We start from the raw sequence: 14,356 nt of genomic DNA, 5'->3' as shown, positions 1-14,356 counted from the left end.
AAAGGGTTATGAACTCACCTGATAAAGTGAAGATGGTGAGATGAAAACCGAGCAGAACTTCGACAGGAGAAAATGGGTTTTCTCGGGATTCTCAGAAATCTCAGGAGCGTAAAACTTCCTTCCAAACTTGGATATGAAAACCGGGATGTCGGGATGGCTTCGGGGGGTTAAACGCAGAGCTTCGGCATGAGAAAGAGAAGAAATGAGCAATTTTACCTGGAACCCTCGAACCCCTTTTATAGGAGGCTAAATCGCCTCGGTACGCTGGGCGTAACTCGGATCAGCCCGGTGACTCCTCCTCCCTCGGATAATATCGGATATTTAGAATTAAATTTAATATTTTAATTATTTAATAAATTTCAAAAATTCATATCTTCCTCATACGAACTCCGTTTTTGACGTTCTTTATATCCATGCGTAGGTGAGACTACGCTCTACAACTTCCTTTTAGACTCTGTTGGCTAATTTTGATTTATTTTTATTATTATATTTTGAACAGGCCGGGACAGGAAAAGTCCGTTAAAAGTCCATAACTTCTTCCTCCGATGTCCGTTTTTGTCAGACTTTTTACCGTTGTAATACCGTTGATGAGATATTCGATTGTCGTTTAGGTCTTGTTGGCAAAAAGTCACTCGATCTCTATTTCGAGTTTTTAGCTGTCTACTGCTACGTCCAAAACTTCAAAAAAATCATAACTTCCTCAAGTGAAGTCAGACTTGGGCGTTCTTTTTATGTATGTTCATGATTTTGGGATATTTACGACTTTCATTTAGACACCTAAGGTTGAAAAATATTTTATTGGAATTTCGCATTTTACGCTTAACAGTGTTTTTTACCGGTATTGCCGCAGATCTTCGATCGGTAATAACTTCTTCGTTATAACTCGGATTTTACTGCTCTTTATATTTTGGAAACCTCGTTATGATATCTACCACATGGTACATCCCAATTATGGTTTTATAAAAGTTTAATGATGACCCTAATTTGACTGGTGTTACATTAGGCCACGCCTGGCGTCGGGCCCCGCCCGACATTCATACAGACACATAAAATACATTCATCAGGTCCCGCCTGGCATCCGACCCCACCCAATATACATATCACATAACATACATGCAAGAGTCACACAGATAGCTAGCTTCCTAATCATAATAAACCATAGGCCGGTATTGGTTCCTTCAACCCGCAAGCACAGTAAGGAAACTCACCTCAAGCTGCTGAATATCTCAAATAAAAGCTCGGACTACTGATCCGGAAAATCCCCGCGCTAACACCATCAAATAACAAGGCCCAAACTCTACTAGTCCGAAAATGACCCAAAATCGCGAAGGCCCAAACCAGGCCTAGTACGCTGCACATAGTAGAGGTACGCTTGACACAGTAGGTTGTATGCATGGTCGTGAACACAGGCATGTACACGCAACGTACTCTTGAGTACGCCTAACATACACACCTGTTAAGCAATTTTTCCTTAAATGCTTAATACTTGCATTCCAACATCCAAATTTCAGATCTAGGTCTAAATGAACGTCTTAATCCATAAAGTCGAAGACTTTAAACCTTCGCATGATTAAAAACACCCCAAATTCCAAATCTAGCATTTTAACTCCAATAAGAAGAAGATCGACCTAGCATGGTTGAGCTAAACCCATCAAACTATCATTTTTATGAATAAGGGAACTCAGAAAATCCAAGATCTATCATCCCAAGCTTTTGGAATAATCCATACTACCAAGCATGGCTTAAATGACCCAAAAATGCACAAGTAAAGCCCCAAACTAGATCTATCATAAGGATCCATCAAGTCAGGATCTTTATACCTCAAATAGCTTGCAAAGTTGATCAAGATTCTGGATTTTTAAGCTCCAAGTCCACCAAAGCTTCACCACTAAACTTCACTTCCTTCAAGAGACCCAAAAACACCACAAAACCACACAATGGCTCACAAACACGAAAATGAGGGCTAGGTTTTCGTTCTTAGGGTTTGGAGAAGTGGAGGCTGGCCATAAGAAGCTCCCAAAGCAATATAAGTTGATTAAGCAGGGCACAAACCCTAAAAATTAGGTTTCCCCTTATGAGCGTACGCCCAACGTACTCCCACGTACGCCACCGTACGTGGGCGATTCCCACTACCGAGCCAGTACGCCCAGCGTACTCGGCTAGGGACCAAAATGAAAAGAATTTACAACGAAGGATTAAAAGGGAAAAAACCTGAAATACAGTGTTACAATATATATATATATATATATATATATATATATATATATATATATATATATATATATATTATTTTTGACCTTTTTACAACTCTATAATCACCACAGGTCTTTCACCTTCAAAATCACACATTCTTCTATCATTTACTCCTTATTTCTTTAAAGGAAATGAACCCCAACAATCCTAACAATCCAACCCCAAAATCCGATAAAAGAAAAACCAATGTTTCGAGTTCAAGTACCCCAACTCGAAACATTTTTGCATTCGATCCATCCCCAACTTAATGCCTTATTCAATCTTCTCCACAATTTCAATATCAAAATGTTAGACAGTACTATCCCATACAAGTACCAAATGTTAGTCCCAATATGTTTAACAACATTGTCGTTTTTCCCGATCAACTTTCCCCAAATCATCCCCAAAGCCAAACACCACTCTATCAATCTCAAACGCAAAGCCAAACCTCACCCTTTCTTTTTTATGTACTTTTTATTACAAGTAATGAAGTATTTCTATTTTAATTAAGTTTTATGTTTATTAATCATTTTTAAGGAATTATATTTATTTTTTGAATTATAAAGCTTTAAATTAAATAATTTTTTTTAAAAAAATAAAAGTAAAAGATAACGAAAGGTGTCAATTTACTGTTTTTTGATGAGTAAACTGCGAGTGGGTAGAAAGTTGACGTGACACTGAAAAAGTGAATGGTGAAAGGTGAGTACACCTTCCAGTCTAAAAGTGCTTTTCACCGATGATTATGGATGGCATGATAATACCATTTTCCATATTGATCCTCTATCTTCGAGTATAACAATATGCAAGTTTCTGTGTTCGAACATCGATCTTGAAAGAATATTTTGCATCTTGTGTATGCATTTGCTTAGTATAAGATAAACATAGTAATTTTTCTTCAAGACTTTATTTACTAGATCAAATCAAACTATCTCTAAAGTGTTTTTGGGTTGTAACACCCAAAAACTTGTAAGTCATTTTTGTAAGTTTTTTCCTTATGTTTGTAATATATGTTGGAACTAACATCATTTTGGGTAGTTTTACTTTGAAATGTGTGGGATAAAAGGACATGGAGTATTAGTGTTATGTATTAATTAACGAGGAAAACCTTGTAAAATGTCCAAAACTTTCAAAGTATATGTGTTATAACCGTGGTCGGTTCAAAACTTTGACGTTGAAGTATTAGTCTAGTTGTGTATATATTAAATGTTTGTGTTGGAAAAAAACAAGTGAGTCGTACATGGGATTTCAGTGGTCAAGTCTCGTAATGCATGTCAAGAGTTTGATCATTCATATGTTTATGTATTGTATATAGGAACTAGGAAGCGTACGCAATGTTAGAGATGCTAACGAGCACCTCTATAGGTGCAATGTTAGGACTTTCTTGTAATTAATACCAACATCATTACATGGCAACTATGTTTAAACCGGAAAAATATCAAATTGACAGTTTTTTTTTTTTTTGAAAACAAAATGTCAGTTCTCTGTTAAAAAACAACTAATAAATGCTGATGTGGCATGTCCTGTTGGCAATCACACCCATGACTTAATCTAAAAATGAGCTGAATTAGCCAAACCGAAAAGGTACCCTACTCCTAAATCGAAAAAAAGAAAATACTAATTAGGTCTTTCTTGCAATTAACCAAAAAATCTAAAACTATACCACAACTACAAGTTGGAATAATGACACTTTCGGGCTCCGTTCGAGTCAGCTTACAACAAAATTGGTTGATTATTTACGCTTTACAACAAAACTGTTTTACAAAACATTTATACTAAACACTTGCTTTACAAAAAACACTTTCATGCATATAAGATATATAAATACATATATGCAAGATTGTTTTTTAAAATATAACTTAATATAATGCTTGCTGCAACAACGACTGTTTTCTCATCTACAAAATTGAGGTTGATACACACTCAAATGTGCAACTCCTCGATGACCTGTTTTATGACCTTATATGACGCTATATCATGTAGATTTTTTTTTTTTAAGTTACTCAAGCATCATTGTAGCTCTTTCAGAAAATCGATATTATCAACAAGAACCTGCAATAATTGAAAACAATTTATCAAACAAATTTATTTACTTAAAATATAGTGTGTACACCATTAAAATTCAATAATTTTTTTTTACCGTTTTCCAACCATCAGGATCCAAACATGGTGTAATTTTGGTGTCGATATCAGGCAAAGGTCCAGGTTCTCTTGTAATTTTCCCGCCAAAAACTTTATCTGCATCTGCAGATTTATAAACATCATAGGCAAAGGTCCAGGTTCTCTTGTAATTTTCCCGCCAAAAACTTTAACTGCATCTGCAGATTTATAAACATCATCTGTCCCTATCGCTATCTCTGTTAATAACCACAAATAAGTTAGACATGACATAACATAACATAACATGACATGACACAACATGACATAACATAACATAACATAACATAAGAGAATCAACTAAACTGGTGGTACTGCATTTGACGGGGGACTAATGTCAATGACATAAAAACTAACATTTGTTTATCTCATCCAAAAAGATGGAGCAAGGACTTGCTCTTGATCTCTTATTTACACAAAAAAAAAAAAAAAAATGTCCTCCTCATCCGTATCATTAAAAATAACCCTACAAAGTTTGTTCACTCCTAGCCTTCTCTCTTATATTATGGTTTGTCTTGTCATGCTATTTTTGTGTTAAGTCATGACATATTATATGATATTTTACGATTTGTTATGTCATGTCACATGTAACAAATGCAGCCTAAACATATGTAAAAAAAAAATTCTTTTGGAAAAAGACCTGCGCATAAGCATTGCCCTTATCGTATTCCAAGACTCCATAATTATAAGTCAACTCCAATAAACAATTTTTACTTTCGGGTCCATAACCCATCATTGCAATCGTATACTGCAAAAAATTGTCAAAATTCAAATTACATAATAATCAAAAACTTTATAAACATAAATAATTATAACTTCAACTTCAAGATTCGAATATAATAAAACAGATTACTTTATATTCAGGACTATCTTTTTTGCGTACGAGCTCCATACCAAAAGCCTAAAGTAACGTAAACTAGAGTTAACAGGGACAAAAATGTAAATTTTCAATTTTCAATGAAAGAATACTTCAAACCTTACACCTTCTCATAGAAAGCAATAGAACGACCAAGATCTCCAACACGAAGCATAACTCTACAAAGTGGTTCGGGTGTGGGCCCTCTTTCTATAAGTTCAAATTTATAACCATCAGGATCATCAATAAATGCTATATTTGTTTTTCCACCTTTTACTGGACCCGGTTCACGAGTCACAGTGCCACCCCTTGCCTTTATGAGATCCACAATCCTTCCAAGCTATGCACCAACATTAGCCCGAAAAAAAAAACAACAACAAACTTTAATATTAAGGAATAAGGAGTCCCAACTCCAAATAAATAGAAAAAAATTGCAAACTCACATCATCTACTGCAATACCAAAATGTCCAAATCCAGATCCAATATCGTATTTGTCAACTCCATAATCTTGCAAATTGAACATATAATTAGTCTTAGGCCCATTTGTTACACAAGACATATAACAAATTAGGATAGTTAGATTTTACTCTCTTTCTCGTGCATTAGACTAAAATCGAGAGAGTAAATTACACGAATGATCCCTATGGCTTAGGGTAATTTGCGTGTTTGGTCCCTAAATTATTTTTTTAACTCGGAAGGTCCCTACTGTTTGTTTTTGTTACGCATTTGGTCCCTGTCTTACTTAAAAAAGACTATTTTACCCTTGATTTTTTAATTTATTTAAATAAACACTCCCCCAACCCCACCTCTCACCTTACCTTACCTACCCACCATTTTTTCTTATTTAAATAATAGTTTTTTTAGGTAAAAAGGGACCAAGCGCGTAACAAAAATAAAAAATAAGGACCAAACGTGTAACAAAAACAAACAGTAGGGACCTTCTGAGATAAAAAAATAAGTTAAGGACCAAACATGCAAATTATCCCAAACCATAGGGACCATTCGTGTAATTTACTCAAATCGAGACTATTATCAATAAAACAAAAAATGCTTGTTTAGTTCTAACAAAAAAAGTGGAACAAGCGTGGGATCCATCTAAAAAAGTTGAACAAATATTGCATATTTTGTCCCTATGACAAATAAATAAATAAAAATGCTCCACCCAAAAAGGTGTGAGTTTGTCATGTAGTAAGTTTTTTGGGATGTCTTACTGTAAGTGAGTTCAATGACAAAGTGCGAATCTTCTGGGCCATATCCAAGAAATGCATTTGTATATCTCTCCTCGGTGTTATCTCGCTTCCTTAACAGTTTCATCCCCAGGCACTCTCTATAGAACCTGACCCCACATTTTGATTAAATTACAGAATTGACACTAAAACAATCAACATAAATGGGAATTAAAAAAGCTTACTTTATTGTTCTATCAATATCACCAACATGATAAACAACATGGAGCATTCTTCTGTTGTCACGTTTGACCCATTCCAAGGCACTTTCTTTGCTACTTATCGTGCTTCCTTGGGACATGTTACTGACTGTTTTAGTTAAGATTACGTTTCCTTCACGTCTTATTAACTTACACGATTTATTATAACCGAAAGTTTTTGACTGCATTTCGACTGGATAAACATACAAAGCTACAGATTTAGTTTTCTAGGATGATGATTGATGAGGTTATTTTGATATGATCATGATTTATGAGGATGATTAGTTTTCGATTATGCTTGTGTTATATTGCTTTTGAATGTTGATATTGATTAGTAGTCGATTAATGTATGATCATCATGTTGAATTTGATTATAGACTAAAAGTATAAATTTCTTTACAGGTGTCAAAATCAACATCTTGGAACTAGAATCGACGTGAAATAAATGAAGTTCAGTTCCAAAGCCTGAACCTTAAATTCCATGATCCCAAACTCCCGACAATGCAAAAAGCTAGGAATAATATATTCTAAAATTCAAAAGAGGAGCCCAGCCTCAATAAATGCATCTTAGAAACGACAAAAAACGCATCAGAATCTCGAATCCAATAGAATGGAAGGCTATGCGCATTCATACCTCTAGTGAAATCGAACGAATTAAACCTTCGAGACGAATTGAAGGCGGAAAAAGTTGCAGCGAATGGAGATGATGCCATTGATGAGAAAGGACGGATTGTGGAGGACGCCATTGCTAAAACTCTGACCATCTTCATTCAACAATCACACACACAAATACGCATTTGTGAATTTGGATTGCTCTCTATCTGAGGGGTATTTTGTTCTTGAGGGGCTGTTTGGTTCCGAGTTTATGAATATTCTTGATCCGGCTGAGATGGTTTAGGGAGTCGGTATGGTAAATTGGTATAAAATTAAAGGGCCATTGACATAAAACTTTTTAATTTTGGTAAATTTTGTTAGTTTTAAGTAGGCCTGCCAATTGGGTTGGGTTCGAATTGGCAGGTCACAGTTGACGGGTTGGCGGGTTAGAAAACAAAAACTCAAACCAACCCATATGATATATGGGTTGACGGGTTGGTGGGTTGGAAACCTCAACCCAACCCAATCCATATACCCGTTTAAGTATATGGGTTCGCGGGTTCACAAGTTAATGCGTCAAACCCAACCCATATAACTCGTTTAATAAATAAACAACACATTTTAAAAAATGAGATTTTTTCAACATAAATTCATAAAATGATTAAAGTAATTAACATAAAAAAGTGAAAGCTTTCAAAGAAAGTGGATGTGTTCTTCGTTCGTGACTCGTGAAATAACGACATGTATTTTTTCTTTTTCTGATTAACAAACCGCAAATGCAGATTAGTCACATACGAATACGGAAGAAATACAATGATAAGGAATATTACGAATACGGATGGAAATCAAATTTTATTAATAATTAAATATATCTATATATATATATATATATATATATATATATATATATATATATATATATATATATATATATATATATACGGGTTGACAGGTTGACCCGCGAACCCAAACAGATAACTCAACCCAACCCATGAAATAAACGGGTTGGTGGGTTGGCGGGTCAAAAATCTCAACCCAAACTCGTCTATTTTCGGGTTGGATCAGTGTCGGGTTACAGGTTTGGTCAAGAGTTGTCACCCCTAGCTTTAAGACAAAATCCATAAAATTTGAAAAACTTAAGAGCTTCATGTCACATTTGGAAAGCATATTTAGGGTAAAAATATGAAATATTTGTATGTTTTCCAAAAATGAAGTTGTTTTAACTAAATATAAAATATTTTGTTGTTCACATATTACCCTTCTTCACATATTACCTAGTTGTTTATGATCATTAAATTTATAGAGCTAGTGATTAAACAAATTCTAGTATAAGTGGTAAAGTTAGTTGTTTTAACTCTGTTAGAGGGCATTATTACATCATAAAATGTGCTTGATTGTTTATCTTGATCATATATAGATGCTTCTTAGATCTAGTGATTCATATTCCAAATATATCTTAAGATCAATCAGATGTTCTTAATTTGCATGATCATTTTAGTTAAAGTTCATAAATTGGTATCTGCTATATAATCGGACCAAGATAATTAGTAATCTCTTATTCGGCAACCAACAAAATTAATCCATTGTCTTGAAATTAACCATAGGAAAATGGGGATTCGAAGCTAAACCCAAGTATCTTTTAAATCTTGATTTAATCTCGTTTCTAGTTGTTACCTTTGTTTAAAGTTTTGTTTTAGTGATTCCTTAAATTAAGTTTTTCTAAACTTTAAAAATCAAATAAAAACCCCATTAAAGTTTGTTTCTTTAGGTTAACTTTTAGCATTATTTTCTTAATTAGAATACCATTCCCTGTGATAAACTCTTACTTACTCTACTTTACTACTTCATCACTAAGTATATTGTCGATTATGTTTTAGCTGAGTTGAATAGTTAGGGTATAAATTTTAAAGCCTTGTTTTATAACACATCAATATGTGGTACGAATCGGGTCAAGGATTGTGTAGAGAGTCTCTCTACGTTTTCTTGTTCAATGAAGGCTTGGGGATTCGAGACAACATCCATCCACACACCTGATAAATATTATCCAAGATTTGAAGTATGAGTTATATTCTGGATAGAGTAGCATTGTATTTGATAATTACACATACATGTTTGATACAAGATTATGTTTGCCTATGTCATTGTATGTTGACGATTGTAACATCCGTTCTAGGTATGAATCAAATTTTTCTATGTATTAACATTAAATTGGGTGGCCACGACATGATGGAGTATCAACACGGCGTGGCAGAATGTTTTGGTCCGCGGGATTTTAATGGCTCGCCACAGCGTGGCCTTAGGTGCCATAGTGTGGCATGAATTTTTAGTGAAAAAACCTAATTTTGGGCTTTGGGCCCAATATAAAGAACATTAAGGCTAGGGGTTCATGATCATTCAGTCTCCATCTCCCTCTCGAATTTAGAAATACTAACCCTAGCCTCCATTGAAGTTGTGAGCTCATGCTTGGTGCTTTTTGGTGATTTTTGAAGGAGAAGGAAGCCCTTGGTATAGTAGTTACTTGGAAAACATCTTTTTCTTCAGCTAACACATCTCCTAGACCTTGGTGAGTGTCCAAGAACCAAGCTTTTCCTTGCCATGTTACTAAAACTCTTGATTTTATCCCTTTTCTTCATGTCTTGATGGATTTGAGTGGCGGGACCTCATAAAATTTGCAACTTTATGAATTTCCAGGTCAAATAGAATAACTGGTGTTTTCGATATGAATTATGAATGAGTTTTGGTTTCATGCATGGAGTTTTGGTCATTAAACCCTAGCTTTTGATCTAAAATGGATAGGACATGCAGTGGACATGTATGTCCATAAAGCCACGTTCTTTAGGATTTATTAGGAGTATAAAGTCATTATAGAAACTTTGAAGGTGATATTGTATGCGTGTTGAACTTAACAGTATCGTGGATGGTTAACGGTATGGCATGCAACTGGAAAAGCATCGGTCACCCGAGCACTATGTTTTGTTTCGTTGGGAAGTGTATTACTAAGAACTCGATTGTTTGTGTGATGCTCTCCCTCCCTTTATGGCTAACCAATGTGAGGGGGATATGTATGGTGCCCAATGGCCATAGAATGTGTCCTGTAAAGTTGACCAATGGGTTGTCTGTCGGAGGTTTCAAGTCCTCCTTCCAGGAACTCGACAACTGTCGAAAGCAGTGCTAGTAGAGGATGTCGGTGCTACTGCCATTATCTATGTAAATATAATGGATTTGCTTTTAGCGTACAGAGGCAGTAGTTAAGAGCGGATCCCTGGGGTTCCAATTGTGTAGCTATTGGATTAGGTATCTAAGTCTATAACTATAATTGGTATGCACTTGACCCGATAGTAGCATGGTCCTTTTGGGTTGCCTTCACCAGAGTTATTTGATAGGATGGATTTTTGAGAAAAAGGTTATTTGTGATTTATTAATAAATTATAAGAATAATATATTAATTGAGAAATCATATTTTTTTAATTGGTATTGATCAAAAATTAATTAAGTGATCAAAAGAGACTGATTAAATTAACGGGGACTGATTAGGTAAATCAGTCTTACATATAGTTTGGGCTAATGATCCATGTTGATTAGGGATGGACTAAATCTATGTGATAATCCATGAAGATTTAGTCCAAAGGGCCTATCAAATGATTTATTGGATTGCTTAAATGCCTAAGTAAATGAATTAGGGTTTACAAGTTAAAACCCTAGGAATTCCACACTATAAATGTAACCCCTAGCACTCCCAAAATCGGCCAAGACTTACAAGAAGAAACCCTAGCCAATTTTTGGTGCCTCCTAGCCTCTCTCTCATAATCCTCCATTGTTCTTGGTGTTTGTAACTTATTTGAGGTATCACATTTGAGGTACTAAGCTCTTGAAAGGCCAAGTTCTACAAGCTACAACAAAAAAGGTATTCATCTAATTTGTTTTATGTTGCAAATATCAAAATTGTATCCTAGTTAGGGTTCGTGCTTTGGATAAAAAGAAAATTGCATTTATAACTTGAGAAAACTTAGATCCAAAGCATTAAGGTTATATGTGCACCATAGGATTGTTATAGTGCTCAAAATCAATTAGTGGTATCAGAGCCTAGGGTTGTTTCTGTTATATTGATGCATTGGTTAATTGTTCAAAGCTGAAGCACATCAAAATTTGCTCTCTACATGATGAACTCGACAAGTCCATAATGGGACTCGATGACTAAAGCCCACTCGACGAGTCCATTCACTAACTCGACGAGTTGGATCATCTATTGGTAGATTTTCAGGTTTTTTGGCCATAATTGGATTTGGATCATTACCATAAACTGTTTTGACTGATAAAATTCGTTTTTATGATAAGGTAATGATTATCCTCATCCAATTGGAGGATAATTGTCAAATTTTAAGATAATTACTTGATTATATGATAAATTATTTGTAGAATTTGATTTGAATTATCTTTCTATATGAAATTAGATTAGCTCAAATTTTGTGATATAGATAAATTATATGATTAATTTAATTGTTTTCAAATTTGATCTAAGACGTTTTGAAAAGTTTAAAAACCTCCCCTCAAGTATTGGAATTTTACATTTGATTAAAAGGCTTTGATTTTGAAATATTTAAATTTTAAACCGTAGAGTTTTAAAAGTTTAAAATTCAACCTTTATACTATTATAATATTAATACTTAATACTTATATATATATATATATATATATATATATATATATATATATATAAGACAGTCAATCTTACCGGTAGTAGGTCTCATTCACGAAGTTGGTCTATAAGGGGGTATAAGGAATCTGCCTATAAAATGGTGATTAAATGGATGTCTACTCTCACGCACCGCTTCCTTGACTAGTGGAAGGTCGTTAGCCGAACGGATAGGATAGGACATTAATTCTCATTAAAAAGTATAATGATAATTATAAAACATAACTAAATGCTTTTCTAAATTCACAATCTTAGTTACTTTAGGAAAAATGTGAAAATTGTGATATTCCATGAAATTGCACTTTACATCTTGGCAAGTCGTTAGTGGAGTGTGTGTGGTTAACATGCACACTAATTTGGACTAACAAGGGTGGCGAAGGGTAGCTCGAGAATTATCATAGATCAGTGGAATGTGTGTGGCTAACCGGCACGTTGATTAGATGATGAATGACATCGAGAGTATCACGCATATTTGCATGGTTATTCACACCTTGTTTGTGATCCTCGGTATCCCAATCACAAACTTGAAGGGCATGATCGATATTAAACATGTCATTGAAAGGTTCAATGAATCTCAAAGATCTAGGAATTTTATAAAAATTAATTCTTTTAAATTTTGGTTTTGGGTGGTGAAAATTGGTCAATCGTCATTTACCTCCCTTCAAATAATTTGCAATTAGATTACGGCATCCATTTTCTAAGTTGTAAATTATTGTGCTTGGGTCCTAGCCTTAATATTTCATTTTGGGTGTTATATTAAGGAATTTTATCTAATGAAACTTGTCTTTCTTTTTCAGATGTCTACCTTAAACAACGCTTCAAACTCAAACTCTTCCGGCTCTTTCTCCCTCATGAACCTATGTAGGAGGGTCATTTTCGATGGGTTGAATTTCAACGACTGGATTCAAAACATTCGCATGGCCATTCGATACGAGGAAAAGGAATATGTCCTCAACAAATAGCTAAAGGAGATTGATGAAAAAACTGCTACTCCTGAGCAACTGGCTGAGTATAGGGCTCATGAGATAGACGCGACAAAGGTGTCGTGCATCATGCTAGCCACTATTGACTTCTGAGCTTTAGAAGTCCTACGAGGGCTTCTGACCTTTCAAGATGCACCAAGACTTGATAGAAATGTACCATCAGAATGCTCGACAAGAAAGGTATGAAATCATTGCCTCCATGATAACAACAAAAATGAAGGATGGAGAGTCCATCACGGCTTACTTGTAAACGATGCAAAGATATGTGGACCGCTTGCTAAAGTTGAATGTCAATTTTGATGAAGAGTTGGCAATCGACATTATCCTACACTTTTTACCTCCCTGTTATGATCAGTTCTGGATAATGTATCATATGAACAAGGAGGAAGTCACTCTAAGCAAGCTTCAAGGCCTTCTGGGAACTACTGAAAGTAGTTTAAAAGGCAAGTCTGTTGTACCCACTCCTACTGCTGCTACCCTAGTCATGACAATTGGATATGGGAAAAGGGAAGAAAATGAACGCTCCTTTAAAGAATCACAAGGGAAAGTCTCATGATGAATCCTCCTCAAGTGGGTCTAAAGGTGGTTCTACTACTCCCTCATCCAATCCAAAGGAAGCAGAGTGCTTCTATTGTCATGAAAAGGGGCATTGGAAATGAAGTTGCCCTAAATACTTGCAGGACATTAAGGATCGGAAGATAAAGCCCACCTTCGCAGGTATTTACACTATTCAATCTAAAACCTCATCACTACTAGTTCTTAGGTCCTTGTTACAGGATGTGGTTTTCACATTTATTCTTAATTGCAGGGTCTAAGAAGAAGTAGGGATGTGTAGCACGGGAAGATGAACTTGATCATGGGGAATAGGAAAGCGTCGCCTGTCACCAAGAATGGATTTTATTCTTTATTTCTTAGTAATGGGTTAGGATTAGAATTAAAAAATTGTTGTTACTCGTCAGAGATGGCGAGAAACATTATTTCTTTTCATGGTTTGTATAAACAAGGTTTTAGATTTTCATTTAACAATGAAATTAGTTCGATTAATTCTTTTTATAATGGTAAATTTTGAAGCATTGCCTTGTAATGGTATATATGAAGTTGTGATGATTATAGACAACTTAGGAAATAATGTATTGCATGTTGATTCGTCCAATCGTTTGGACAAGGCATGCTTATGGAATTTTCGTCTTGGACATGTGAAAAAGAAGTGCATAGCCCAACTCCAAAAGGATGGAGTGTTGAAGTCTTTTGACTTAAAGTCGGACGACATGTGTGAATCTTGTTTGCTTGGAAAGATGGCCATGTCACCTTTCACTGGTACTTGTGAAAGAAGTGAGGATTTGTTGGATCTCATACACACCGATGTGTGTGGACCCTTCAGATCTACCACAAGGCCTGCTATCCACTTCTATGTAAC

The 14,356-nt window shown here is 35.1% G+C and overlaps 1 protein-coding gene across 1 annotated transcript; it reads right to left on the bottom strand.

Moving 5' to 3' along the window:
* Positions 1-4,239: 4,239 nt before the first annotated feature.
* On the bottom strand, positions 4,240-7,433 carry LOC145051736 (lactoylglutathione lyase GLX1-like). Its single transcript, XM_078999562.1, has 10 exons — positions 7,296-7,433; positions 6,655-6,851; positions 6,455-6,579; positions 5,686-5,750; positions 5,370-5,582; positions 5,240-5,287; positions 5,027-5,134; positions 4,530-4,584; positions 4,370-4,461; positions 4,240-4,281 (listed from the first exon to the last, which is right to left on the bottom strand). Exons 1-10 carry the CDS (start codon positions 7,431-7,433, stop codon positions 4,240-4,242), a joined length of 1,083 nt encoding a protein of 360 aa, XP_078855688.1.
* Positions 7,434-14,356: the final 6,923 nt, after the last annotated feature.

Source organism: Lactuca serriola, chromosome 5 (assembly GCF_051521515.1).
Source record: "Lactuca serriola cultivar US96UC23 chromosome 5, Lser_US96UC23_V15, whole genome shotgun sequence".
NCBI classification, from domain to species: Eukaryota; Viridiplantae; Streptophyta; class Magnoliopsida; order Asterales; family Asteraceae; genus Lactuca; species Lactuca serriola.
This window is presented reverse-complemented; position numbering and strand designations above follow the sequence as displayed.

Coding starts and splice junctions, on each gene's coding strand:
- LOC145051736 (XM_078999562.1), bottom strand. CDS start 7,433: ATGGTCAGAGTTTTAGCAATGGCGTCCTCCACAATCCGTCCTTTCTCA. Junction 6,852..7,295: donor ATTTCACTAGAGGTATGAAT/GCGCATAGCCTT, acceptor GTCGAAATGCAG/TCAAAAACTTTCGGTTATAA. Junction 5,135..5,239: donor AAGATAGTCCTGAATATAAA/GTAATCTGTTTT, acceptor AATTTTTTGCAG/TATACGATTGCAATGATGGG.